General features: G+C 36.3%; 3 protein-coding genes across 4 annotated transcripts in view; 1 reads left to right on the top strand and 2 right to left on the bottom strand.

Moving 5' to 3' along the window:
- Positions 1-624: 624 nt before the first annotated feature.
- Positions 625-2514, bottom strand: LOC121422559 (uncharacterized protein K02A2.6-like). The gene has a single exon (XM_041617704.1). It carries the CDS (start codon positions 2512-2514, stop codon positions 625-627), a length of 1890 nt encoding a protein of 629 aa, XP_041473638.1.
- A 2627-nt stretch (positions 2515-5141) lies between these two features.
- Positions 5142-5882, top strand: LOC121422558 (toll-like receptor 2 type-2). Its single transcript, XM_041617703.1, has one exon. It carries the CDS (start codon positions 5142-5144, stop codon positions 5820-5822), a length of 681 nt encoding a protein of 226 aa, XP_041473637.1. The 3' UTR covers positions 5823-5882.
- Positions 5883-10265: 4383 nt separating this feature from the next.
- LOC121422360 (DNA polymerase delta subunit 2-like) overlaps positions 10266-27578 on the bottom strand; it is a 32957-nt gene continuing 15644 nt past the window's right edge. For both annotated transcript variants that reach the window (XM_041617351.1, XM_041617350.1), the window contains exons 8-11: positions 26995-27152; positions 24636-24763; positions 19893-19997; positions 10266-13739 (exon numbers count right to left, since the gene is read on the bottom strand). In XM_041617351.1, the coding sequence (XP_041473285.1) occupies positions 13609-13739; positions 19893-19997; positions 24636-24763; positions 26995-27152 (522 nt within the window). In that variant the 3' untranslated portion in view covers positions 10266-13608. The remainder of the gene's footprint in view (positions 13740-19892; positions 19998-24635; positions 24764-26994; positions 27153-27578) is intronic.

Below are 27578 nucleotides of genomic sequence, written 5' to 3'. Positions count from 1 at the left end.
CTGGCATTGTTTGTACTATCATATCTACATAGACTCTGATATCTTCTTCAGTTTCAACATTCAATTCTGCTTTTGGATCTACTGCTCGTGACAGTGTATCGGCAGTGAACATGTACTTTCCAGGTGTATATGACACTTTGAGATCATATCTCTGTACTCTGATTAGTAATCTTTGAATGCGTAAAGGACAATCTGCCAATGACTTAACAAACAATGGGATAAGTGGCTTGTGATCTGTTTCAACATCTATCTTTTGACCATAGATATATTGATGAAATTTTTCACATCCGTAAGTGATAGCTAAGAGTTCTTTTTCTATCTGAGCGTAACGTGTTTCTGCATCAGTCATAGCTCTTGATGCGTAAGCTATTGGATGCCAATTTTGTTCACGTTGTTGTAGGAGAACTGCTCCTAGTCCATTTTTTGAAGCATCAGCTGATATCTTTGTGGGTTTTGTGCAGTCATAGAAATGAAGCACTGGTTGACTCATTAGAGCTTCTTTCAACTCGCACCATGCTTTTTCTTGTTCATTTTCCCACATCCACTCTACTTTCTTGTCAAGCAAAATACGTAGAGGTGCTGACCTTGTTGATAGGTTTGGAATGAATTTTGCTTGGTAGTTTATCATTCCCAAGAACCTTTGTATGTCCTGTTTACAGGTTGGTCTTGCCATGTTTCTGATGGCAGCCACTTTTTAGGATCTGGTCTGACTCCATCTTGGCTGATCAAGTCACCAATGAAAGTCATCTGGTTCACATTGAACTCACACTTGTCTCGATTGAGTTTCAGGTTTGATTTTTGTGCGATGTCTAGAACTTTTCTCAGACGATCGTCATGCTCTTCTTGAGTGCTTCCCCATACCACTATGTCATCCATCATGGTATTGACACCAGGTATATCTACGAACAAGTTATGTATTATCTTGTGAAATACTTCAGGAGCACTGCAGATACCAAAAGGTAGTCTCAAGAATCTATATCTTCCGTACGGAGTGATAAATGTACAAAGCTTGAAACTATCTTCATCTAGTTGGATTTGCCAAAAACCACTTGATGCATCTAATTTACTGAAATACTTGGCTCCAGCAAACTGAGAGGTTATTTCAGCTCTAGAAGGCAATTTATAGTGTTCTCGTTTGATTGCACGATTAAGATCACGTGGATCTAGACAGACTCTGAGTTGACCATTCTTTTTCTTGACTACAACAAGAGAAGACACCCAATCTGTCGGTTCATCAACCTGTTTGATTACATTCATGTTTTCCATCTTATCTAGTTCCTCTTTTAGTTTCTTTTGAAGTGGAAATGGAACTTTGCGACATGCATGTTGAACTGGTTGTGCATTGTCTTTCAATGTAATGTGATGTTTGCCTGGAAGACATCCTAATCCTACAAATACATTGTCATAATCTTGCACTACAGTTTTGCCTGTTTTTATCTCTGTTTGTTTATCAACATGATAGACGCGTTTTACTAGATACAACTCTTCACTCGTTCTGAGACCTAGCAATGGTTGACGATTTCCAGGAATGATGAAACATTGAACACTGTGTTTAACTCCTTTGTACTCCATTTGGACATAACAACGACCTTTTACTGGAATGTTAGTCTCATAGTAACCTGTTAACTTCACTTTGGCTTTTTGTAGCTTTGGTTTCGGTTTCAATTTGTGATAGATTGTTTCAGGGAGAGTGTTAGCTTGAGCTCCAGTATCTATCTTGAACTCAACTAGCTCATTATTGACTCTCAAATTGACTTTCCACTCTTCCTTTGATTCATGTTCCTGCGAATCAACTGAACAAATCATGAAACCATCTGAATCTACCTTTAAGTGTTGCAATTCATTGACTTTTGCTACTGGGGTACGACAACACTTAGCAAAATGATTTTGCTTACCGCACTTTTTACATGTTTTACCTTGTGCAGGACATTTTTCTTTGGTATGTCTATTACCACATCTTGTACATGTTTTATTGTTAGTACGATCTTGAGGTTTTGTTTGTCTTGTTTGGTTTGACTTTTTACCAGAAGATTTCTTATTCTTGCTGAGAGAATCAACCGGAATTGAGGCATTTTCTCCGGTGGAACTCAACGCTTGGGCCTGCGTTCGAGTTTGTTCAGCAACCCGACAAACTTGCAACGTTTTATCCAATGTGAGATCATCTAGCCTCAACAAATGCTCTCTTAGACCATCATCTAAGATACCACAGATAATTCTGTCCCGTATAAGACTCTCTTTCAACGAAGAAAACTCACACGACTGTGCACGACTTCGCAATTCAGTTGCATACTGATCAACACTCTCATGCTCTAATTGTGATCTTGTGAAAAATCTATGTCTCTCATACGTTAGATTACGTTTTGGCATGCAATATTCCTCAAATTTGTCCAACACTTTCTCAAGCTTCATGCTCTCATCCTCGGCAAATACAAATGTATTATACAATTCCAAGGCAGCATCACCTATTACGTGTAGAAGCATTGATGTTTGTGACTTGTCATCTTTTTCTGACATTCCTGAGGCAACATTGTATAGAGTGAATTTTTGTTTGAATCTTTTCCAATTCTCGGAAATATTTCCCTTTAAGTCAAGTGGAGGAGGTTGACTTAGATTTGTCATTTTGTCTGTTGTTGTCTTTGTTTCTGTGTATCGTTAATGTTAGTAACTTTGTCTTACTTTTTAGTTTAGTAACTTTAACATACCAATATCACTTGTGCATATACTCATGAACAGTATAATAATTAGCAAGTATTTGTATCTTTCCAACAATTATGTTTGCTCAATTATACTACTTTCACTGAGATATAATGTTCATGTCCCATAAACGTCACGCTAACTGTCCGTCATACTGTAATTTGGCCAGGCACATTCATGCACTCCAAATCCATACAACGACATAGCCAACTTCTATGGACACAACATCACACATACAGCAATGGTCATTCACTGATACACATGAATACAATAAGCTCTTTGTCTTTCACCATCTCTCTCTCCTCACGAGGGTTAGGGAGAAAATGGAATGAACTGGCCTGATTTCAATGATTCCTCCATCTCAAAGCTCGGTGGGTTACTCAGCATAATAATGCAGGATCTGACACCATGGTTGGAACTTAGGTTATATAAATCAAAAGTCCAGTAGGCAGTTCTTTAAACGTATATACAACAGACATTTATTAGTTGAGATGCAACAACAATGATCACTACTGCGTCATCTTGACAGCAGCCATAACTTTCTCTATGCAAGTAGTCACGTGTAATAACAAAGTATAGTCTACGCTTGCAGACCTTTATCAGTTATCACCACAACAATAGTGCTTGATCTCTCGAGAAACGTGATTGAAACCCTCGACAACAAATCTTTCACCTATCTTCCAGACATCATCAAACTTGACCTGTCCATCAACAAGATCACTTTGATAGAAGGTGGTACCTTTACCCCTCTGGGTAGTCTCACAGAACTAGACTTGGGAAGAAATCAAATCAAGTCTCTGCCAGCAGGTTTACTTCACTCAAATAAACTTCTCTCGGTTTTCAAAATTAATTTCAATTACCTACTGAGTTCAGTCCCCACAGATGCTCTTCCACGGTCTAAAAATATGAAATCACTCGATCTGTCTCATGACAAACTGTCCTCCCTAAAATCCCACGACTTTGCACCTCTTCGGGATTGCTCACTCGTGACACTTGACTTGAGTCATTGTGACTTAAACAATCTTTCAACAAATACCTTTGCAGCTTTCAAGAGCATTCAACATTTAACACTCGATGACAATAATATGCAGGAATTTTATGTCTCTTCCATCTTAGGAATCGACGAAATAAATGAACTGACATTATCCTACTGCAACATAGGCAGTATAATTCCACTAAACCAATCTTTTCACCATCCTAGTTTTCCCAAAATACATCTGATAAATCTCTATATGAATCGCCTGATCTCCTTTCCCGATTTTGTGTTTTGGGGATTAAATCAAACAAATATTCTCAGACTGTCATTAAATAGGATTTCTACTATATCTAACTATACATTTTGTGGATTAGACCAGTTGATTGAATTAGATTTATCATATAATGATTTGATACATTTACCGCAAGGCATGTTCTTCTGTAATAAACTATTACAAAAATTGAGACTTAACAACAATAAGATAGAAAGCTGGTCTGGCGGTACAGTTTCTAACCTATGCTCTTTGAATCACTTAAACCTTTCTAATAACAACATGATAAATATTGATATCGCTACCCAAACACTTCCCTCATTGGAATATCTAGATCTTTCTTCCAACACGTTTCAATTTGTATATGCTTTTTTTCTTCAAAGTTATACTAATCTCAAAATGCTGGACATGTCTAACAATAATATATATAGTATTTATCCTGATACCTTCTCAATTCTAGCCAACCTACAGGAGCTCTACCTTACCACTGAACAACTGTTTATGGAACCATTTTCCAAACCTTTCCAAAATATGAGTAATCTTCGCATATTGGATTTATCATCTGCAATATGGCACATGACTTCTGATGCCACGCTCTTTACAGATTTAACATCCCTTATGAGATTGTTTTTACGTAAAAACAAATTACAGAGTAAGCATTTATTTGATACTTTGTCTTCTCGATCCCTGTTTACAAGTCTTGAAACTTTGTCGACACTGGACTTGAGAGAGAATGACCTTGATATGTTAGCACCAGGAACTTTCGACCCCCTTAAAAAGCTTGAAACATTGCTCCTTTCTCAGTCATCTATTAAAGTGTTGTTTCCTGGTGTTTTTGAAGGTATGACTTCTCTTAAATCATTGGATCTTAGTGATAATTATATCTCATCAATTTCTGGAGATATATTTCCAAGACAATCTCAGCTCAGCGGTCTGAACATCAGCAATAATAAACTTGATATCATTCCTAAGATTCTATTCAATAGACATCCATATCTACAAAGCCTTTTCATTCAACACAACAAAATCAGCTCAATCGAACATGGAACAATAATTCCTAAACGTTTCGCAATAGATGTATCAGACAATCCGTTGGCCTGCACGTGTGACTTGCGCTGGTTTGTGGACTGGCTAGGCTCCAGTAATATTGAATTCCACCATCCAAATCACACAATTTGCTCACACTCTTCTATCAAAGACATGGTAGAATTACCGATCCTATCATTCGATCCCGATAAATACTGTGGCATCAACATCATTCTTATCACAAGTCTGTCTTTCGCAGCTCTTCTGGTTGTGGCCCTTTCCTTGTTGGCATACTGGAAGCGATGGTGGTTCAACTACAAGGTGTTCTTACTTAGACTTGCCATTTGTGGCTACAAGGAAATGGTCCAGGACTTTGAGGACCAGGACTATGAGTTTCAGCTCAACCTGATGTACCAAGAGGAAGACCAGGAATGGGTGGATAACGTCATGAAGCCAGTTTTACAGGAAAGGTTTCCACATCTTGATAGAGTGGTCTTTGGTGACAACGGCCTCCACCTCGGAATGTTCTACATCAACGCTCTCCATTATGCCGTTGAGAACAGCTTCAAGACCGCTCTCTTGCTCAGCAACAATGCTGTGCATGAAGCCTGGTTTATTACCAAGGTACGCATAGCCCTAGAGGAAGTCAATGACAGCAGACTGGATAAGGTCATACTGTTTTTCCTTGAAGAAATCGATGATGACGATCTCCCATACCTAGTCAGGTTGTTCCTCAGTAAGGTTAAACCTTACATGCTGTGGACGGATGATGAAGATGGTCAAGAACTATTCTGGGCTCACTTTGAGAAGAGCATGAGAGGAAATAGGGAACTAAATAGCATTATCCCTGTTTAATTGCATGACCTCTTATCTCCAAAATGTTGGCCTACTTATTCACCGATGTGCTAAATCACTGGTGTAACTAATTAATGATCTCATGGGATAAAATGTAAAACAAATCTAACCCATTAGTTCAAGGCATGTTCGAAAAATATTGATTTGGGGCTATGTATACTTTTATTTTTTCCTATCTATCTTATGGATCTACAAGTTACTATAATATTGAAATTTATTAAAATCAGACCACTTTCAGTAGCATTGGTATTGTATATATGTGCATGAGACAAGTCTGAATCTGATCCATCCATCATTCTTTTGTTATCACAAGTGTGATAACTGATAAAGGTCTGCAAATGTACACTACACTATGTTTTTACACATCATGACCACTTCTACCAAGATGGTCGGAGTGATGTTGCAGCTAACCTAATAAATATCTGTAAATAGTGTTCTAAAGAACCGACTGCTGGTCTGTTATTTGCCTCCAACTTAAGTTTGAAATAAGAACTTACAGTCTTCACGCATAGAGACCTATGCGACATTTTGACCTTTTGCCTTGTGACTCCAAAATCTGAGTCACTCTCATATGCATTGAAGTGAATTTGAAATTGATCTATCACTGAAACTACCTTGATTTTAACTTGGCTGTTATCCAAGAGTCTCTCTTCTTCTTCCAGTAGTGTGCATAAACCTCCACGGAGTATCGTCGCACAACTCTCAAATCATTTGGGTCATTATTGGTACCCATTTAGAAGTTAAAAATAACACAAATAGTGCCAAAACAACTGGTATAAGGAGCCAAGAAAAATCATTCTATCAATGCAATGAAGTGTGAGTGGGGTGAATGAAAAGTGCATTTGAGTTCTTCAAGAGGATAACATAAAGCAGACTAGCAGCCTCAATAGCACTACCTTAAGTCCTTAAAGGGATGGTCCAGGCTGAAAGTCTGTATAGCTTAATAAACAGAGTACAATTCACTGAGCAAAATGCCGAAAATTGCATCAAAATCTGATAACAAATAACAAAGTTATTGGATTTTAGACTTTAGCAATATTTTGTGAAAACAGTCATCATGAATATTCATTAGGTGGGCTGATGATGTCACTTCCCCACTTGTTCTTTTGTATTTCATCCCCAGATTTCATCATTTGAAATCAGGTTTATTCTATTTTATTCCCCCAATAAATAGAAATATTGAATTGATAACTGATTTAGTGCATTAGATCTCTATTGCTGCAACTTATTTCAATACAAAGGGAGAAATATCATTTACAGAATTATAAAATAATGAAAAAAAAAAGATTTTATGTAATAACATAAGAAAACGGAGAGTGGGATGTCACATCATCAACCCACCTAATGAATATTCATGATGACCATTTTCACAAAACATTGCTAAACTTTAAACTTCAATAACTTGATTATTTGTTATCCGAATTTGATGAAATTTTCAGCATTCTGCTCAGTGAATTCTACTCTATGTATAAGCCAGTTCGTAGTTCCTTTCTGCGCATGGTCAAAAGATTCTACGCATGATCAGAAGATTCTACGCATGATCAGAAGATTCTACGCATGATCAGAAGAAGGTCATTTGTACTAAAGTGACATGGTGCTTTAAAATCTAATGAGATAAGCACCAACTTTGATGTCTTGATTGTTCATATATTCTTTTGAATTGTCGTTTTCATTTACATCCACAAAAAACAACAATGCTTCCACGAACGACTGGTATTTCACAGTTTGTCAAGTACATTGTGCAACATGCTAAGATATGCATTCAAAGTAGGAATGCAACAAATACCTTCATTAAGTGTTCATTGGTGTGCTTTTCTAGTCACCTGGTCTATTCAATTTCTTCATCCTGCTATGTAAGGCAAGCTTACATAATATCTTGCTTTGAAATCTGCCTATCATGATGAAAGAAATGAAAGGTCATTTGACCAAAATTGCCCATGAAGTAACTACGAACTGGTCTATTAAGGTATAAATATTTACAGCCCGGACCACCCCTTTAACAACTCACATCTGACCAGCATAATGCAGCTTTCTGTGCTGTGTAGTCTTGTAATATAGCCCCACTTGAATAACATACCTTGCCACTCAATACATTCATATCCATCACACTATCATGTTACCAAGTAGCAATTAAAACAAGTATTTTCCACTCAAAAACATTATAGTTTCTCTGTATGACTGAAGGTGCAAGCTAATTCAATCCATGTCTCATTATCAATGGTTGTCTTAAAATATATCTGTAAATAGTTGTTTATGATACAGAGCTAGTCAATGATAAACCATACTAAGGGTTGGTCAGTTTGCTCCCCTTTAAACATGGGAATTGTTTTGTTGTTGTTTCAGCCTAAACCATATTTTGTTACTTTTCAGGCAGACCTGGTTGGGTATATCAAGCAGTAAATGACAGCTGAAAATGAACCATGTAGGAGTCGCATTGAAGAGTTGAAATATAATTGTTCGTTTGCACAAGTTCAATGATTAACGATTGTGCTCATTTACTTTGCACACCTACTGGATATGAAAAGAGTAATGAGTAATTAAATCATGCAATGCAAGTAGCTGTGTTTATGATTTTCATTGTAAATCAATATCGTGGCAGTAGCATGGTAGTAACACTACCACAAACCTCTACAATTTTTCTTAACAGCCATTCACAATTGGTTATTTGTGATGTTATCGCAATATGTATATACTCACTGCAGATAATGTATTAATGTATTGATATTCAACATCATTGTAAGTTAGTATTATGTAAATTTAATCTGCCGGCTAAGCCAATGAGGTGCCGGGCCTGGTTCCCATGTTAATTCTTATGCTATGTTGCACATGATCTTTAATAAAGACAAGATATAACACCAATGTACATACTAGTATACATGTACGTTTTTTACTTAGATTTGTTCAAACCAGGGCCCCCGTGTCACAAAAACTAATTGCCTAAAATGTTATTTAACTATATATAAATGGCTAGCAACAAGCACTTCTTCGATCTGCACCCAAAATAAGGGGGAAAGGGGTGAAAATCAGATTCTCCATTTTATCATCAAAATTCATATTTTTCTAGGGGAAAAGCCATTATTACTATGGCATCGGGCCAATTCCAACTATTGTGATGACAATGAATACCTGAGAGTATTATTTTTTTTTTTAATTGGAAGAATAAATCTGAAAGATTGGGGCGTTTATACCATGTTTATCTACCATTATAGAGGAATACATCACACCTGCCAACATTCTACAACAAAAAAAGTATTCTTATATGGAAAAACATATTTTTTGATAAAAAAGAGTATTAATCGCAACTCTTTGTAAGACGGGCCCCAGATTATACAAAACATAAGCTATATACATCTTCTAAGTCAAATTTCTCCTAGGTCGAATAGGTCCTAACAGATATGACTTTAATAGACAAAGTTACCTGTACAAAAGCACAAGTATATACAAGCGTGTCTACTTTAATTTGGATCTCTTGAGAACGAAGATATCTGTTCAACTTGGGTGCAATTTGACTTTGAAGAAGTGAAGAACATCTATGTTTTGCACAATATGAAAACGGCATCCACTCAAACCATTATTCAACTTTAAGAATGTTGACTTATTTAGACTAAACTGGTTAATCAAACGTGTTAAGAACTTGTGCACTCTTTCAAAGAATGTAAAACAGAATTCCCAGCAAACAAAAAAAAAAGGTTTTTCCACACATTTTAAAAATATCTTGAAAACTTTATTTTCTTTAAACGTTCTGAAAATGTTAAGCATTTGCTGGAATCTTTACCACTTCAAAAGGGATTGATGACACAGAAAACATTGTCATTGTAATTTGCTTTGCAAATTTTTATTATACAAATAAGCTTTATACAGAGTACATTGGACTATATTATACATACACATATATGAAGGTCAAGGTTTAGAGGCTGAGGGGAGGGGGGGGGGGGTGGGGCCGCTGCTCTTTCATCATATATTGGCTCAGAGTCACAATAGACAACCAAAAAAATTTAAGGCTCCTCCAACCACCTACAGATGGTGAAGGCATAAAAATGGAAAATGGATGAAATTCAAAATCGGAATATCCAAATATACATGAAAAGCATTTATTCTTGGTAAATCAGTCTCTTTAGTGGAAGACGCTTTGACCGATAAAAAAATTGTTGAATTTTCCTTTCCATTTTTTCGCGAACATTTCACAACTTTAAATAATACAGGTGCGTTAAGAGTGAGACATGTACAGGTCACAAAGATTACAGTTTGTATTGTAATGTTTAAAGTATAAAGTGATGTTTGTGATAAAATTCCCCAGAACACATCCATTTTTCACAAGTCTTTTCAAAAGTATGTTTGACAAAACACCATTTTCTAATAAAAGTCGAGTTTTTCAACATCTGTATCATATTTGAAACTAAAATTTTATAGTATTCAAAATGAAGAATGTTTTTGCTTGCCACACTCCAGTCTCATGTAAAAATGCATGTAACACCTCTCGCCCCTGCAAGTTCAGAAGGTATGTGGATGTGATATTCATTTACTCCGAAGAACAGGTCACTGGGGGACATCCCTTAAAACACATGGACATATCAGTGAAAAGATTGATATACCTCATAATTTTGATGAACTGTGAACAAATTTGATTTAGAAATCAATTCATTGCATGATAGCTGCTGTCGGCGCTGACTTATTGCCAGCTCTGAAAATTTCAGGGAAATCCATGATTCCGATTGGCCAAGAAGCACGGGAGGGTGTTTGATGAAAGTTGTCGGCACAGACTAAATTGTCAACTCCAACAGTAACCATAGTAACAGTCACAGACCAGCACTTCTCAGCCATTCATAATCAAGGATTTCACTAAGCTGACTACTTCCATAAAGCTGTTTGTAATTCACAAGTGACTTTGCTGGGCGACTGGTGATCCTTTCTAGGAGTTTACTCAACACATATGAAAATCTAATGTACTTCATTTATCAAAGGAAAGGGTTACCTCGGCACCGTCTTACAAATAGTTATGAATGATCAGATCAATCTCAGCTATATTGATCTCATATACATCTCATCTCTTTGTACTTTGTAGTTTTTAAAATACACTTAATTCATTATAAACGCTTTGGGCCTATTAGGAAAAGCGCAGTACAAATAATAAGTAATAATATATTGAAATCCAGCAACGTCATAATTTTTTCTACAGGAAATTTGCACAATCTCTTTAGCAAACAAAGAGAATCACAGTGGACCTTCAAGAGATCCATGAATGTATGAATAAAAATCATACCTAGAAAATATTTTAACCAAATTTGCATTTTGATGTTGATATTGCTGGCCGTCCATAGTTGTGGTTGATCAGATCAATCGCAACTCCTTAAAAGACGGGGCTTAATTTTTAGTAAATTCGCTCGTAACTCACGAACAACTATATGACACACCCATCAGGGGCCCATTGCTGAAAGTATTGTGATAAAACGCAAATGAAAATCAAGCGAAAGTCCCTAATACGCATATTGGTTGAGAATCAAGTTAAATAGTAAACATAGGATTTGTTTAGCACACGTATCAACCTTGTAAGGTGCTCCTACATGTATATTACTCCAGCTAAGCTACATGTAGTCTACCTATTGCGGTGCTCACAGCTTTTTGAGGAATTACGTCGTGCTGGTTCACATTTACCTCACCTGGGTTGAGTGTAGCACAATGTGGGTAAATTTCTTGCTGAAAGTAAAACACACTAAGGCTGGGAATCGAACCCGCATCCCTCGCATTGAAAGATGCAAGTTTTAACCACTAGAACACGGCGCCCCCACATTGCATTCGATTTTTATGGTAGCGATTAATCACAACTATTTCTGCAACGACCCCCTGATCTTTGATTGTTGCCATGGTAATTGTCAGAGAATGAAAACTTGTCAGTGATGAAAAGGTTCATGAAATGAAATCCCTATCTCAGCCTAAATAGCAGTACCAGGCCTGTCAACATTTGAAATAATAATAATATTGGACATTTAGTGTAGCTAAAAACAGAAAGTACCATACCGCGTATAACGTATAATGTAACATGAAAAAAAAAGACCTAATGGCACAGTGCGAATTTTTCTGCTGAACAAAATCAATGTCAAGACATGTTCAGCATTCTTATATTTAAACATTTAAATATTCTTGTTCAGTGTACTACAATTTAAGATTTTTTTTATAAAGAATTGGCTATTATGGTTACTTCGCCATTATGTGAACTACCATGGCAACAGGGCTCGATAGCCAATCAAATGCAAGGTTTCCATGGTAGATTTCATACTGGCAAAGTTTCTGTAAAAATATAGTGTCTTTCTAGGACCAGCCACTGGAGCAGGCATATAATGGTAATTTACCTATTGGTCTACCGCCAACTCGTCCACTGACCACATGGTCTACCTTCATTTAGTCTAATGCCATTCCGTCCATCAACATTTCATCTAACAACCATTTGGTCCAATCATCATTTCGTCAAATCACCATTTCGTCTATGACCATTTCGTCTCATAACCAGTTGGTCTAATATCCATTTTATTTTCATTCCTTTCGCCCAATTAAGACTTAGTCTAATTAGACCAAATGGTATATGGACTAAATCACCATTGGACCAACTGGTTATTAGACATAATGGTGAGTGAACGAAATTAGACCATGTGGATAAAGGACGAAATGATGGTAGACCAAATGGTAGCAGACAAATTGGCATTAGACCAATTGAAAGTAAACCTATATGAATGCCACTGACCTCATGACCTGGGCCCCGTCTTACAAAAGAATTGATCTACTCAAACTCAACTATGGAAAGCCACCAATGCCCACATTTAAAAATACATGTTTGTTCAAAAATATTTCTAGATACGATGTATTTTCATAGATTCATTGATCTCATGACAATTTCGTGTGTTTCCCTCTTTCATAAAGGTCATTTTGCAAGTTTTCCAGTAGAAAAATTATGACACTGATGGATTTCCATAGACTTACAACGATTGGATCAATCGTAACTCTTTGTAAGACGGGGCCCAGACTTGAATAACTTCAGGCCATTACTAAGCTGTTTCCTAAGTTACAAATAACATTATGGACGAGTGCTGAACCTTTCTTGTGTTACATGATGTCTCCTTATACATATTTCTGACCATGTTTTTAACTTTCGCACCTAAATACATGTTCCATTTGTGCATAAAGTTGTTTATAACTTTATGCACAGCCTTATGAAACACCACCCTGGTTTAATAGGAGCGTGATGGAAGTCATTTCAAGACTTAAAATCCGGGGGAGAGTTTCACAAAGAGCTAAGTATGACTTTAACCCACCTAAATTCCCATTCGCATGCGGTGTAACAGGCCTCATCGCAATGGTCAAATCAAGTTAAGAGGACGTGTACTACTGCGCATCAATCAATAAGCTTGCGTGTTTACAAACCACGTGCGCGTTGGCATTTAAGCATGACTTAAATCAAACTTAACTCTGGTTGTCATATTTAATTCGGGTTGTGAAACACCCCCAGGTTTCATGAGGAGCTTGATGAAAGTCCTTTTAAGACTTAAATCCAGGGGAGAGTTTCACAAAGAGTAAAGTATAACTTAAAGTCATGCTTAGTGCCGACACGCACATGATATGTAACACGCAATCGCATTGATTATTACGCAGTAACGCGCTTCCTCTTAGCATGACACAACCAATGTGGTAATGGGTCTTATACCACACGCAACTAGACATTTACGTGCAACCCTAAGTCCCCATTAAATCTCTGCGAAACATCCCCTCTCAATCAGCATAGAATATGATGTGATTTTCAGCTAGATGAGAGATCGGCCGAGAAGATAAGCGGTTGACAATCCATGGTTCTCAGGTTGACTATCACACAGGACTTGGTCTCTTGGAAACTAGGAACAGTTACAAGCAAGACCTCTTCATCATCGGAACCTTATAAAATTAAGAATAATATAAGTAAGAGGCATTTATATAGCGCCATCTTTCTAGAAATATTCTATGATGAGGCACACAATCAAAATAAAAAGAGACATACTGAAATTGCCTGTCTTGTGATTTGTGTATCAATTAAACGGTGGATGATATAAAGTACACATGATAATTTTTTTTCATTGTAGTTGGTCTGCTTTAAGAAAACTTCAATCCAAGGAGAAAAACAATCTTATTTGAAAGAGTAATAATAATAATAATAATAAACAGTTCTTGTATAGCGCATATCACAATCATGAAAAATGTCTCTATGCGTTTCCAAACTGACTTGGATATTATTACCCCAGCTGTAGCTTGGCTGCCGTAATTACTATGATTATAGCGCACACGCATTTCAAGGAATAAATTCCTGCCAGGTACCCATTCACCTCACCTGGGTTGAGTGCAGCACAATGTGGATACATTTCTTGCTGAAGGAAATTACGCCATGGCTGGGATTCGAACCCACAACCCCCTGTTTCAAAGTCCGGAGACTAATCCACTGGGCCACAACGCTCCACAAGTAAACAGAGCCATTTAAAACATTTTACATCAAAATTTGTTAATACAAAATAAGAGAGTTGTAGTTTGTAAAGTCTTGCACCCATATCTATAGGGATCCTCAAATTGGCAAACATGCTTCAAAATGACTGATTTTGTGGACAACTCTCCATTTATTTTATACACAAATGTTCAAATTTTCCCCTTTATTTTGCATATTTCTAATTATTTCCTCCTGACCTTGACATATGTGGTGTGAATCATATTTTCCCACAACACATATTTTGTACTCAGAATAAGGAGGCACGATCCGATTTGAAAGATAATGGGATGTCCAAAATATCAGCCATTTTGAAGCAAGTTTGCCAATATTAGGTTCCCAAAAGAATATACAAGATGACCATTCAAAATCTTTCAACCATTTTACTCTTTTTTTCTGAGACTGATTCTCTCCTTGGTTTTCGGTTTCCATTAATCAATTTAATCCATTTTGAGTTTAATTGATTTGTTGCATGGTCTGTAATCATTCGCATAAAAAATGAAAATTTTTTAATTAATTAATTAATTTAATTAATTTAATTAATTTTTTTTTTTTTTCAATTCATTTATTTGACATCCTTTAAAAAAATCATACAAACATAGGCCTATATACAAGTATACAACAAAGGAGTAAAAGAATTTAAATCACAATATAAGCAATAATACGAAAATAAAAATGGTAGAAATATAAAAGAAATGGAAATAAAATGCAGCGGATGTAGGAAGTCAGAAAGGCCATTGACCTGTCAAGCCGACTCCCTTGATTACTACATTATACGAATAAAAACATAAATAGAATAGTGGCCAAAAACAAAACAAACAATACTCGAACATATTGACATCAACCCCCCCCCCCACACACACACACATTAGATAGGCAGTTGGAATTATTTACTATATGCAGACAGTTGGTTTTGTTTCAATCTACGTTTCAATGATGAGAATGTAACAGATGATTTTAAAGTATCGGGTAAATTATTCCACAAGTTTGGCCCTTTATAACGAATTGTAGATTTAGAAAGCGTATAACGAAAGAACGGTATATATAATTTGTTTGAATTTCTCGTTACATAATTATTTATACTGCTATTAAATATAAAATAACTATTAAAACAAGATGGAAAAGTAGAATTTAAATTAAAATATTGGTACATAAATAAAATAATTTGCGATTCATAAAGTTCATTTAGCTTTAAAATTATTAGCTTAAAAAATAAAATCTGTGTATGAGCTCTAAAAAATGAATTTGTTATTACCCTTATTGCACGTTTTTGAATCACATATATCCTTTGGAATAAATATGAGGCACAGCCACCCCAGATAATCAGACAATAATTCAAATGTGGCAAGATCAAGGTTTTATATATATTTACTAGGATGCGTAGTGGTAAAATTTTTTTGACTCTGTTCAATACTCCGATTACTCTAGAAATCTTTTTACAAATGTAATCTATGTGATATTTCCATGTCATATTTTCGTCAAGAATTACTCCTAAGAATTTTACTTGATTAACCTGCTTTATTGCTTTATTGGCAATTGTTATTCGTATTGCACTGTTATCAATATGTTTATTGTGTGTTCTAAAAATAACATAATTTGTTTTTTCGAAATTAATAAAAAGTTTATTGGCAAGAAACCATCGTTGAATTTTGGCTATTTCAGTATTTAATATAAAATTCATATTAAGAGGATCATTACCAGATAAAAATATTGTTGTGTCGTCAGCAAAAAGAATAAATGATAAAATACTGCTAACACTTGGCAAGTCGTTTATATACAATAAAAACAATAATGGGCCTAGATTAGATCCCTGAGGTACACCCATTTGTATATTGCTATATGCTGATGAATTATTGCCAATGCTCACATATTGCTTACGATTCAATAAATAACTTTTCAATAATAACAATGGAGTCCCCCTAATTCCATAAAAATACAATTTATGGAATAAAATATCAAAATCAATACAATCAAAAGCTTTTGATAGATCTAAAAATATACTGATTAAAAATTCATTGCACTCAAAAGCCTGAGATATGCTATCAACAAATTTTAAAAGTGCATGGCAAGTAGTATGGTTTTTTCTAAAACCAAATTGCTTTTCGAATAAAATGTTATTATTTTCAATAAAAACAATCAACTTATCATATATAATTTTTTCAAAGATCTTACTGAAAATTGATAATACTGATATAGGTCTATAATTATTTAGTGAAGAGGTATTACCACTTTTAAAAACCGGAGTTACTCGGGCGATTTTGAGTGCATCAGGAAATATACCACGTTCTATGGCTAAATTGATGATATTGCAAAGAGAAGTCAAGACTATATGAATAGATTTCTTCAAGACTTTGGGGTGAACGTTATCATACCCTGGACCTTTACTTACATCAAGTTTCAGGACAACGTTTAAAATATCCCTCTCCGTAGCAGGATGTAAAAACAACGACTTTTCAAAATGACCAGCCATACCCTCTCTAAATGAGTTTTCTGTGCTATTACTGTTGATGTTTTCTCTTAGCTTCACACCTACTGAAGTGAAATGGTCATTGAACTCATTGACTATTTCCTGTTGATCAGTTATTGTACTACCATTTATTTCTAACTCGCTTACAATTGTTTTCGATATATTTCTGTTTAAAGTCTGGTTTATGACATTCCATGTCCCTTTCATATTACCTTGTAGTTTGGCAAATTTTGTGTGAAAATACTCGCGTTTCTTTTCTCTTATCAAGCTACCGAGATCATTACGGCACCTTTTATAGGCGTTTTCACATGAATTAGATTTACTCTTCAGGTATTTTTTGTACAAAGCATGTTTTCGTTTACTTAGGTTTATGATATCTTTCGTTATCCATGGTTTTCTTGTTGCGTTTACTTTCTTTTTCTTTATCCTTGTACTAAAATATTTATTATAAACATCTCTATACAGCTTCAGAAAACAATCATACCTTGTATTTACATTGTCAATTGCGTTCAAAACATCCCAATTTACTTTGCTTAGTTCACTACAAAATAAGTTTATATTTTCATCACTGTAGTCTATTTTTTTAATTTCAATATCCTTTGCCTTATTAAAGTTATTTTCCAGAACAATAAATGGTGTCAGATGATCACTAACGTCCGTAATAACAATACCACTTTGAATAACCTTTTCAGGAAAGTTATAAAATATATTATCGACAGTCGTCGCACTAGTGTTGGTAATTCTTGTTGGGTTATGAATAAAAGGTAAGTATGAGAAAGTAACGAAGCTATTGAAAAAGTCTGCAGTGTCAATGTTTTCATTTCTTTTTAGAAAATCGACATTAAAGTCTCCCATTATTATGCATTCTTTACTTTCTCCTGCAATCTTACCCATACTTACACTGATATCGTTTAAAGCGTCTACAATTTTCCGACTTGGCGGACGATACATCACAGCTACAATATAATTCTTGATCTTATTTGGAATTTCAATAAACAGGCTTTCGATATTTTCAGTAAATGTGACCAAGTCTGGGCGTCTAATATATTTTATGTTATCATTTATATATATGCCTACGCCTCCTCCTCTTTTGTTATATCTGTGTTTGCCTACAAATGTATAACCTGGAATCATACATTCATGTTCTTCCTCATTATTGAGCCACGTTTCACAAGTACCAATAAATGACAATTTCTGACCAATTTCATCAAGACAATTAGTAAATGTCTCAAAATTACACTTTAAACTACGGCAATTAAAATTTGCCAACATCAGATTTTTCTCACCATGTAATTTCAAGGCATTTCCGAATTCCGTAGGGGTATAATATTTATTATTTATCAAATTTTCAAAGTACCCATCATTTTCATCAAAACTAGTTTCAGATTCTTGTTCATTTCTTAAAGGTCTACATAAGAAACAATCATTACAAGTTAAGTTACATTGCCTGCTACATAATACACAGCTACAGTTAGAAGACATTGGCATTACTGAAGGAAAAATATACAAAACAAAACAAAATATATGTATAACAAAGCAAAATTCAAAGTCTATGGAGTATTCTGTTCAACTTCAACAACTTCCAGAGTTAATTGCGTTTCATCTGTCATACCAAATCTCTATTTTGATCTAGTAGATGATGAGAGTTGCTTCGCTTCCTCTAGTGATCTAACAAGTTTCTTGACAGTTTTGCCATTTGATGCAGGTAACGCCACAAAGATTCGACCATCACTCGACCATGAGGCTGTGACATTTGTCGACTGTCGTGCTGTTTTGAGTATCCCATAGTTTTCGGCCGTTAGATCTTCTGAGATGGAAACTCCAGTACCTTTCAGCTTCCGTCGAGAAAGGAGAATGGTTTGGCGAGCACGATACGAGGTGAGCTTGACTATTATTGGTCTATGATGAAGACGATCCCTGTTCAAGGTAGATGGTGACGGTGTTAACTTGCTGGCATATGACGTCGACGAAGAAGTTGAAGAACTCAAAGATGTCGTTGAGGTGTCAGTAACAGCACTAGCAGCAGACGACGAACACTGGACACTGTCATTCCTGTGTTGGATGTTACGGAGAGGCCCAACTCTGTGACTTCGGTCGATGTCGCCGATGTCGATATTGACTCCCAACTTCTCCTTCACGACATTTAGTACAATATTATCAGTATTTTCACGTGGAGATTCAGGCACACCAAATATCCTGATACAGTTTCGTCTCGAATATTGCTCAGCCTCGTTCCTTGCATTTTGTAGCGTAGCAATTTTCTCACTTTGTTGCGTTATCTTACTCTTTAGTTCGATGATTTGATTGCTTTTACTTTCACTATCTGTTTCTAGGGATAGAATTTTGGATTCATTTATTTCAATCTGTTTCGTAAGCGTAGACAGATCCTGGCGTATTATCTTAAATTCTTCTCGTACTGCATCCTTTACCGCTTTCTTCACTAATTCGACAAACTCCTGTTGTTTGGTAATTTCTCCTACTAGAATACTATTTTGTGATGGTTCAGACGCCTGTTGGGAGTTACGGGTCTGTCTGATACCCACATTTGAGGTTTTACCAGCCATCTTCAAAGTTCAAGGAATGAAAGTTGGATCCGTACAAGGTCAATAGTATGTGGGCTCAATGCAATATACCGATCGTAGTATACAATGTACGTGTAGTATTGTAGTCGGAGTACATGTAGTACATAATATTCAACGTACGTATAATCAACGTAATACTCACTCGGCTGTGACTTTAACAATACATAATTAAGTGCCCCAAGAAAGAAAGTGAGCCCATATACCGTGGGATTTCAAGCCGTCCTAGGCCCATTGGGGTGTGTGCGTGAATCCGCTGTCTCTATTCCTTGGTCATGGAGCAATTTCTGGAAGTTTCACTCTGCATTTTTACGTCCTTATTCCATCATCGGAACCATGATAATCATATCAGATAGAAGCATTAATGTTCCTATAAGTCCCAAGCTGTTGATATATGCAATTTCACTTCGTACTTACATTGAAGTATATATTTTTGATCGCAGTCTCCGAGTAGGTGGTGTTCTCCGAGTTGCTCACCTCAACATACTCATTTTAATGAAAAAAATATTAAAAAATATTCAGAGACTGACCTGTCACTACTTTCTTGGTCTGGAATCTTGGTTGGTTTCCTGCGAAGTAGATGGCTGGGCAATCTTTAATTATGAAAGGATCTTTGTTGTAGTACGGATAGCATGCTGTCGACAAGAAACATTGAGAATTATATATATCACACATCAAAAAAAGGGTCATATATGTAAACATATAGGGATGAATATTCACATTGTGGACACTCCACCATGGTGCTACATGAGTACGTGGTAGGATGTGAAAGTCTACGCGACTTGTCCAGCATTGTTGAGTGCCTCATCTGGTGACTGGTTGGAATACTCCCCAGGGAGTGGAGAATGTACATACATTGTGTGTGGGAATGACTGATTGAATTCAATGACTGGGGTAATAATGAATATGTAAGCATTCAGATATAGATGTACAATTTACATGTATGTTGGAAGCGCCTCATGAATAACCGGATTTTAATATTAAAATATTAATAGGGACTAAAATGTATGAGGGGAAAATATCACTTCTATCTCATACATGGGATTACTACACTAATCTAGTGCTTTTGCAATATTATATTTTTTGGAACAATGATAATGTACTGATGACGATGACCATGATGATGGGGATGGTGATATTGATTAAAGGGATGATCCGGGCTGAAAATATTTATACCTCAATAAATAGAGTAAAATTCACAGAGCAAAATGCTGAAAATTTCATCAAAATCGGATAACAAATAACAAAGTTATTGAATTTCAAAGTTTATCAATATTTTGTGAAAACAGTTATATGCTCATCAAAATGAATATTCATTAGGTGGGCTGATGTCACATCCTCACTTTCATTTTTCTTATGTTATTACATGAAATCATAATTGTTTCAGTTTTTTCACTCATGTGTTAATGATGCATATCCATTATGATGAAATAAGTTGCAGCAATAAATAACTAATGCACTTAATCAGTTGTCAATCCAATTGTTTTAGTTCTTGGCAGAAAATTTTTGAATAAACCTTATTTCCTATAATAAAATACAAAAGAACAAGTGGGGATATGACATCAGCCCACCTAAAGAATATTCATAAAGACATGCCTAGAACTGTTTCACTGGAATAATGCTAATCTTTAAAATTCAATAACTTTATTATTTGTTATCCAATGTTGATCAAATTTTCAGCATGTTGCTTTGTGATTTTTACTCATTTATAGAGATAGAAGTATCCCCAGCCTGGACCATCCTTTTAAGATCATGATAATGCTGATGGTGATGATGATTATGGGGATGATGATGATGATGATGGTGATGATGATGATGATGATGGGGATGATAATGATGATTATGGGGATGATAGTGATGATTATGGGGATGATGATGATGGGGATGATTATGGGGATGATAGTGATGATTATGGGGATGATAGTGATGATTATGGGGATGATGATGGGGATGATAATGATGATTATGGGGATGATAGTGATGATTATGGGGATGATAATGGTGATGATGATGATGGGGATGATGATAGTGATGATTATGGGGATGATGATGGTGATGATGATGATGGGGATGATGATGGGGATGATGATGATGATGATGGGGATGATGATGATGGGGATGATGATGATTATGGGGATGATGATGGGGATGATAATGATGATTATGGGGATGATGATGGGGATGATGATGATGGGGATGATGATGGGGATGATAATGATGATTATGGGAATGATGATGGGAATGATGATGATGATTATGGGAATGATGATGGGAATGATGATGATTATGGGGATGACGATGGTGATGATGGTGATGATGATGATGGGAATGATGATGGGAATGATGATAGTGATGATTATGGGGATGATGATGGTGATGATGATGATGGGGATGATGATGGGGATGATGATGATGATTATGGGAATGATGATGGGAATGATGATGATGATTATGGGGATGATGATGATGGGGATGATGATGGGGATGATGATGGTGATGATGATGGTGATGATGATGGTGATGATGATGATGATGATGATTATGAGGATGATTATGGGGATGATTATGGGGATGATGATGACGGTGATGATGATGGGGATGATGATGGGGATGATGATGGGGATGATTATGGGGATGATGATGATGGGGATGATTATGGGGATGATGATGATGGGGATGATGATGGGGATGATGATGATGGGGATGATGATGGGGATGATGATGATGATGATGATGATGATGGGGATGATGATGGTGATGATGATGATGATGATTATGGGGATGATGATGATGATTATGGGGATGATGATGGGAATGATGATGATGGGGATGATGATGGGGATGATTATGGGGATGATGATGATGGGGATGATTATGGGGATGATTATGGGGATGATGATGGGGATGATGATGATGGGGATGATGATGGGGATGATGATGGTGATGATGATGATGATGATGATTATGGGGATGATGATGATGATTATGGGGATGATGATGGTGATGATGATGATGGGGATGATGATGGGGATGATGATGATTATGGGGATGATGATGGTGATGATGATGATGGGGATGATGATGGGGATGATGATGATGATTATGGGGATGATGATGGTGATGATGATGATGGGGATGTTGATAATAGTGATGATGATGGGGATGATTATGGGGATGATGATGGTGATGATGATGGGAATGATGATGGGGATGACGATGATGAAGATGATGATACAGCTGCTGCTGATGATGATGAAGATTAAAGACCCAGACCGGACCCAAAAATGAAATTGACAAATTATATACCAATCGAAAGCTTATAAGCTCCTAAATACAGCATTGTGAGCTTTATTCATTTTCACCCTTCCCAGCTGAGTATTTTGCTTAACAATATTCCAATTATCGGGCTTCGAACCCGGCTTAGAAAATAGGCTTTATTGTGCTTTTCAAATGCCTCGAGACCGTGACGTCACGTTGTGTAAGAAGCGTCGCGCTTCCATAGGTTTGTACACAGAAAAACTGGGTTATTTTTTTGCTTTCCAGATTACGCATTTCATTTTCTTCACTTCCATCACAGAGTGATATCACATATATTTTTCCCACATGCTTAAATTATGAAATCTACAGTTTTGAACTAGTTTTTGCCATATTTTATTTCCTGCTTATTTGGCGTAGATTTCAAATCTATCTGCATTCAGATTATGTATCACAACTTTTCCTGACATAGCAATTTAGGCCCAATAAGAGCCAAACAAAGAAGTCACAAAAAAGGCAGTGAATAGTTGTAGGTTTCCATCAATTTCAACAGTGAATAATTGTGAGTGCCATTTTCATCTGAAAACGAAAAAAAAAATTGGATTCATAATATAACAAGTGGAATGCCTCTGGCCGTCTCACCTGCATCACGCGGTTCAATATAGCAGCAGTGCTGACTTTGAATACTACTCTAACTCGCACAAGATGTTCAGTGATACATGGTTACTCTTATGTCCACTTTTTATGAACTAGACCAATAAACTTACAGAGATATGATGGTTATTCACCAAAAAACCCCAACATGGCCAAAGTTCATTGACCTTACATGACCTTTGACCATGATCATGTGACCTGAAACTCAAACAGGATATTCAGTGATACTTGATTACTCTTATGTACAAGTTTCATGAATCAGATCCATAAACTTTCAAAGTTATGATGGTAATTCAACAGATACACCCAATTCGGCCAAAGTTCATTGACCTTTGACCTTGGTCATGTGACCTGAAATGTGCACAGGATGTTCAGTGATACTTGATTACTCTAATGTCCAAGTTTAATGAACTAGCCCAATAAACTTCCAAAGTTATGATGGTAATTCAACAGATACCCCCGATTCGGCCAAAGTTCATTGACCCTTATGACCTTTGACCTTAATCATGAGACCTGAAACTTGCACAAAATTTTCAGTGATGCTTGATTACTATTATGTCCAAGTTTCATGAATCAGATCCATAAATTTTCAAAGTTATGATGGGAATTCAACAGATATCTCCAATTCGGCCAAAGTTCATTGACCCTAAATGACCTTTGACCTTGGTCATGTGACGTGAAACTCATGCAGGATGTTCAGTGATACTTGATTAACCTTATGTCAAAGTTTCATGAACTAGGTCCATATATTTTCTAAGTTATGATGACATTTCAAAAACTTAACCACAGGTTAAGATTTCGATGTTGATTCCTCCAACATGGTCTAAGTTCATTGACCCTAAATGACCTTTGACCTTGGTCATGTGACATGAAACTCTAATAGGATGTTCAGTAATACTTGATTAACCTTATGGCCAAGTTTCATGAACTAGGTCCATATACTTTCTAAGTTATGATGTCATTTCAAAAACTTAACCTCAGGTTAAGATTTGATGTTGAGGCCGCCGCTGCCGCCGCCGTCGGAAAAGCGGCGCCTATAGTCTCACTTTGCTTCGCAGGTGAGACAAAAATGGAAGAAAATACCCAATGCTTTTGTACACAAACCTATGGAATCGCGACCCTCCAGACACAACATGACGTCATCCTTTCCAGGCGACGTCGGGTGCTCAATCGAAGCGTACTTTGGAGGAGCAGTTTCTTTGATTTTTATCTAATATTTCTAAAAAATGGAAGGATATGTATAGAATATTTTTGGTATATTTGTATTGTATGAATCATTGCCTTTCTTTTAATATATGATTGTTTTTACACCGGTCAGGGTCTTTAAGATAATTTTATATTTCTTGAGAAAGCAGCATACTCACCTAAAGTATCAGGGGCTGATGGAGCAATGTGACCATATTTCAAGGTTTGCTCTAGGATTGAAAGTCTATCGTCCATAGTTGTAAACTGATAGATGTCTGTTACATTCTGACCTGATGAACCAAGCACTCTGAAAAAATAAAATTATTCTAGAGTTAATCACCCGTTTATCAGCACCGTCGTTGTTATTAGCGTCATCATCGCCATTATTATTATCAATACCACCACAATCATCATTACCACCATCATCATCTTCATCATCATCATCATCATCATCATCATCATCATCATCATCATCATCATCATCATCATCACCATCATCATCATCATCATCATCATCATCATCATCATCATCATCACCATCATCATCATCATCATCATCATTATAGGCCCGTTTCGGGTACACGTGTACACGTGTACACGCACGGTCAAGTCAGTGCACGTGTACTAAATTCCATCACCGTGTACACGGTAGCATCTGCATAAACAAGCTCACAGCCTCACATTAAATCTTAGTTCTCAGACACTGCACATGTTTTAATTACTAATATGTCAACATATTTCAATTAATCCAGAGTGAGTTCACTTCCAAAATCGCCAATTTAATCCACATTCTTTCTGGAGACTCACGTTTTTGTACCACGAAATCGGCACGAAATGGGTCTGCTCCGGTCTCAAAAGCTCGAAAGCGTTGCTCAATCACACTCAGAGTCAATTTGAGAATCACCAATTGCGATAGCGATCATCGCTACAACTTACGTGTTATACGCTCGCACACAAGCCTACAAACGCTCTTCAAATTGGCAACATAATGAAAATTAATCGATAACTTCAGTTACACTTATTCTGCAGCGATCTGTGCATGCATGTACGGTACAGTATACAAAATGCGCATCCACCGAGCGTCGGCGATAGCTAGGGCCCTGCACTGATTTTCTTTTGCATTCTTTATTAATTTAATGCGCTGCTAAGCCGAGTAAACTTTTAATTTGCACCAATTTTTGTGGATTGATACTTCAAACTTCTCAGGTAAGCTTTAAAACCGTGACTTAGGCTATATAGACCCCTTTTTATGACATATTGATGCGGGTCCGTGTCGACATGAAAACAGAACTCGCTCTCACAGTGTTTACAACGTGTACACGTGTACACGACCGAAAAACACGCCGTGTACACGTGCATCAAAAATGGACTTTCAAAACGGGCCTAATTCATTATCATCATCATCATCATCATCACCATCATTATCATCATCATCACTATTATCATCATCACCATCATCATCATCACCATCATCATAATCATCATCATCATCATCACTATTATCATCATCACTATTATCATCATCACTATTATCATCATCACCATCATCATCATCATCATCATCATTATCATTATCATCATCATCACTATTATCATCATCACCATCATCATCATCATCATCATCACCATCATTATCATCATCATCATCATCACTATTATCATCATCATCATCATCACTATTATCATCATCACCATCATTATCATCATCATCATCATCACCATCATCATCATCATCATCATCATCACCATCATTATCATCATCATCATCATCACTATTATCATCATCACTATTATCATCATCACTATTATCATTATCATCATCATCATCATCACCATCATCACTATTATCATCATCATCATCATCATCATCACCATCATTATCATCATCATCATCATCACTATTATCATCATCACCATCATCATCATCATCACTATTATCATCATCATCATCATCATCATCACCATCATTATCATCATCATCATCATCACTATTATCATCATCACCATCATCATCATCATTATCATCATCACCATCATCATCATTATCATCATCATCATCACTATTATCATCATCATCATCATCACTATTATCATCATCATCATCATATTCATTCATTATCATAATCACCATCTTCATCATCATCATCATCATCATCATCATCACCACCACCACCATCATCGACACCATCTTTACCATCATCATCATCATCACCACTACCAGTTCAGATCTGTCTCGATACTGTGTTCAACAGGGACTTCCAACACAGCCCATTTGAACACAGGTTAGATTCAATTCACTTTTTAAATTCTACGGACAGGCCAGTCTATCAAGCCCCTTGGTGATACTGAAATTTCAAGGCACTGTTACACCAAGCTATGCAAACAATAGCTACATTGCACTGGCCAATCAAGATCATTATTCTATGCATGTTTTGTTCAAAACACCAACAAGGTACCAATCAGAATTGTCCTCTCATGTATTCTAAATGTATTCTATTCCCAAAATCTGTTTTTACGGGACCCAGCTCAATGGCTTACCTCATTCCTGCAATCTTAGCCTCATAAGGGTTGGTGACGGAGTTGAACGTAGAATAGACACTGGACTGTGGGAACATGCATCGATGAAACGGCTGTTGTGGGAGACTAGAATTGGCTGGATCGAAATCGCCTGCCATCAGATCTACTGGAATGCAACTCTAAAACAAGAAAGACAAAACAAGTACATCTACTTAATCAAGCTGCACACACGGTTCAACTATTGTTCATTAAGAAATTGATCCACATAATTTCTAGCTTTGGTTTCAGATAATTATGTCTGAAAATCATACACTTATCTTGCTTTATGACAAATATATTGCACATTGCGGTCTCAATAATTAAATTGTTTTATCTAAATGCACCAAATTTAATTGAAGGTGACCAAATCAATTTGTTACATGGATAATTCTAGACTATTATAAAAGGAGAATTCCTTGATGTCTGAAAAAAATTAAAACACAATATTCTACAAGGACAACATTTATCATGATTTTCTTGCCACCAACTAAGATGAGCAAGAGGAGTGTCTAGGATCGGAATTCTAAGTCCATATGACAATATCTATTTTTCATATTAAATATATA

This window comes from Lytechinus variegatus, chromosome 10, assembly GCF_018143015.1.
Source record: "Lytechinus variegatus isolate NC3 chromosome 10, Lvar_3.0, whole genome shotgun sequence".
NCBI classification, from domain to species: domain Eukaryota; kingdom Metazoa; phylum Echinodermata; class Echinoidea; order Temnopleuroida; family Toxopneustidae; genus Lytechinus; species Lytechinus variegatus.
Note: the sequence above shows the minus strand (reverse complement) of the source record. Positions and strands in the feature narration are given on the sequence as shown.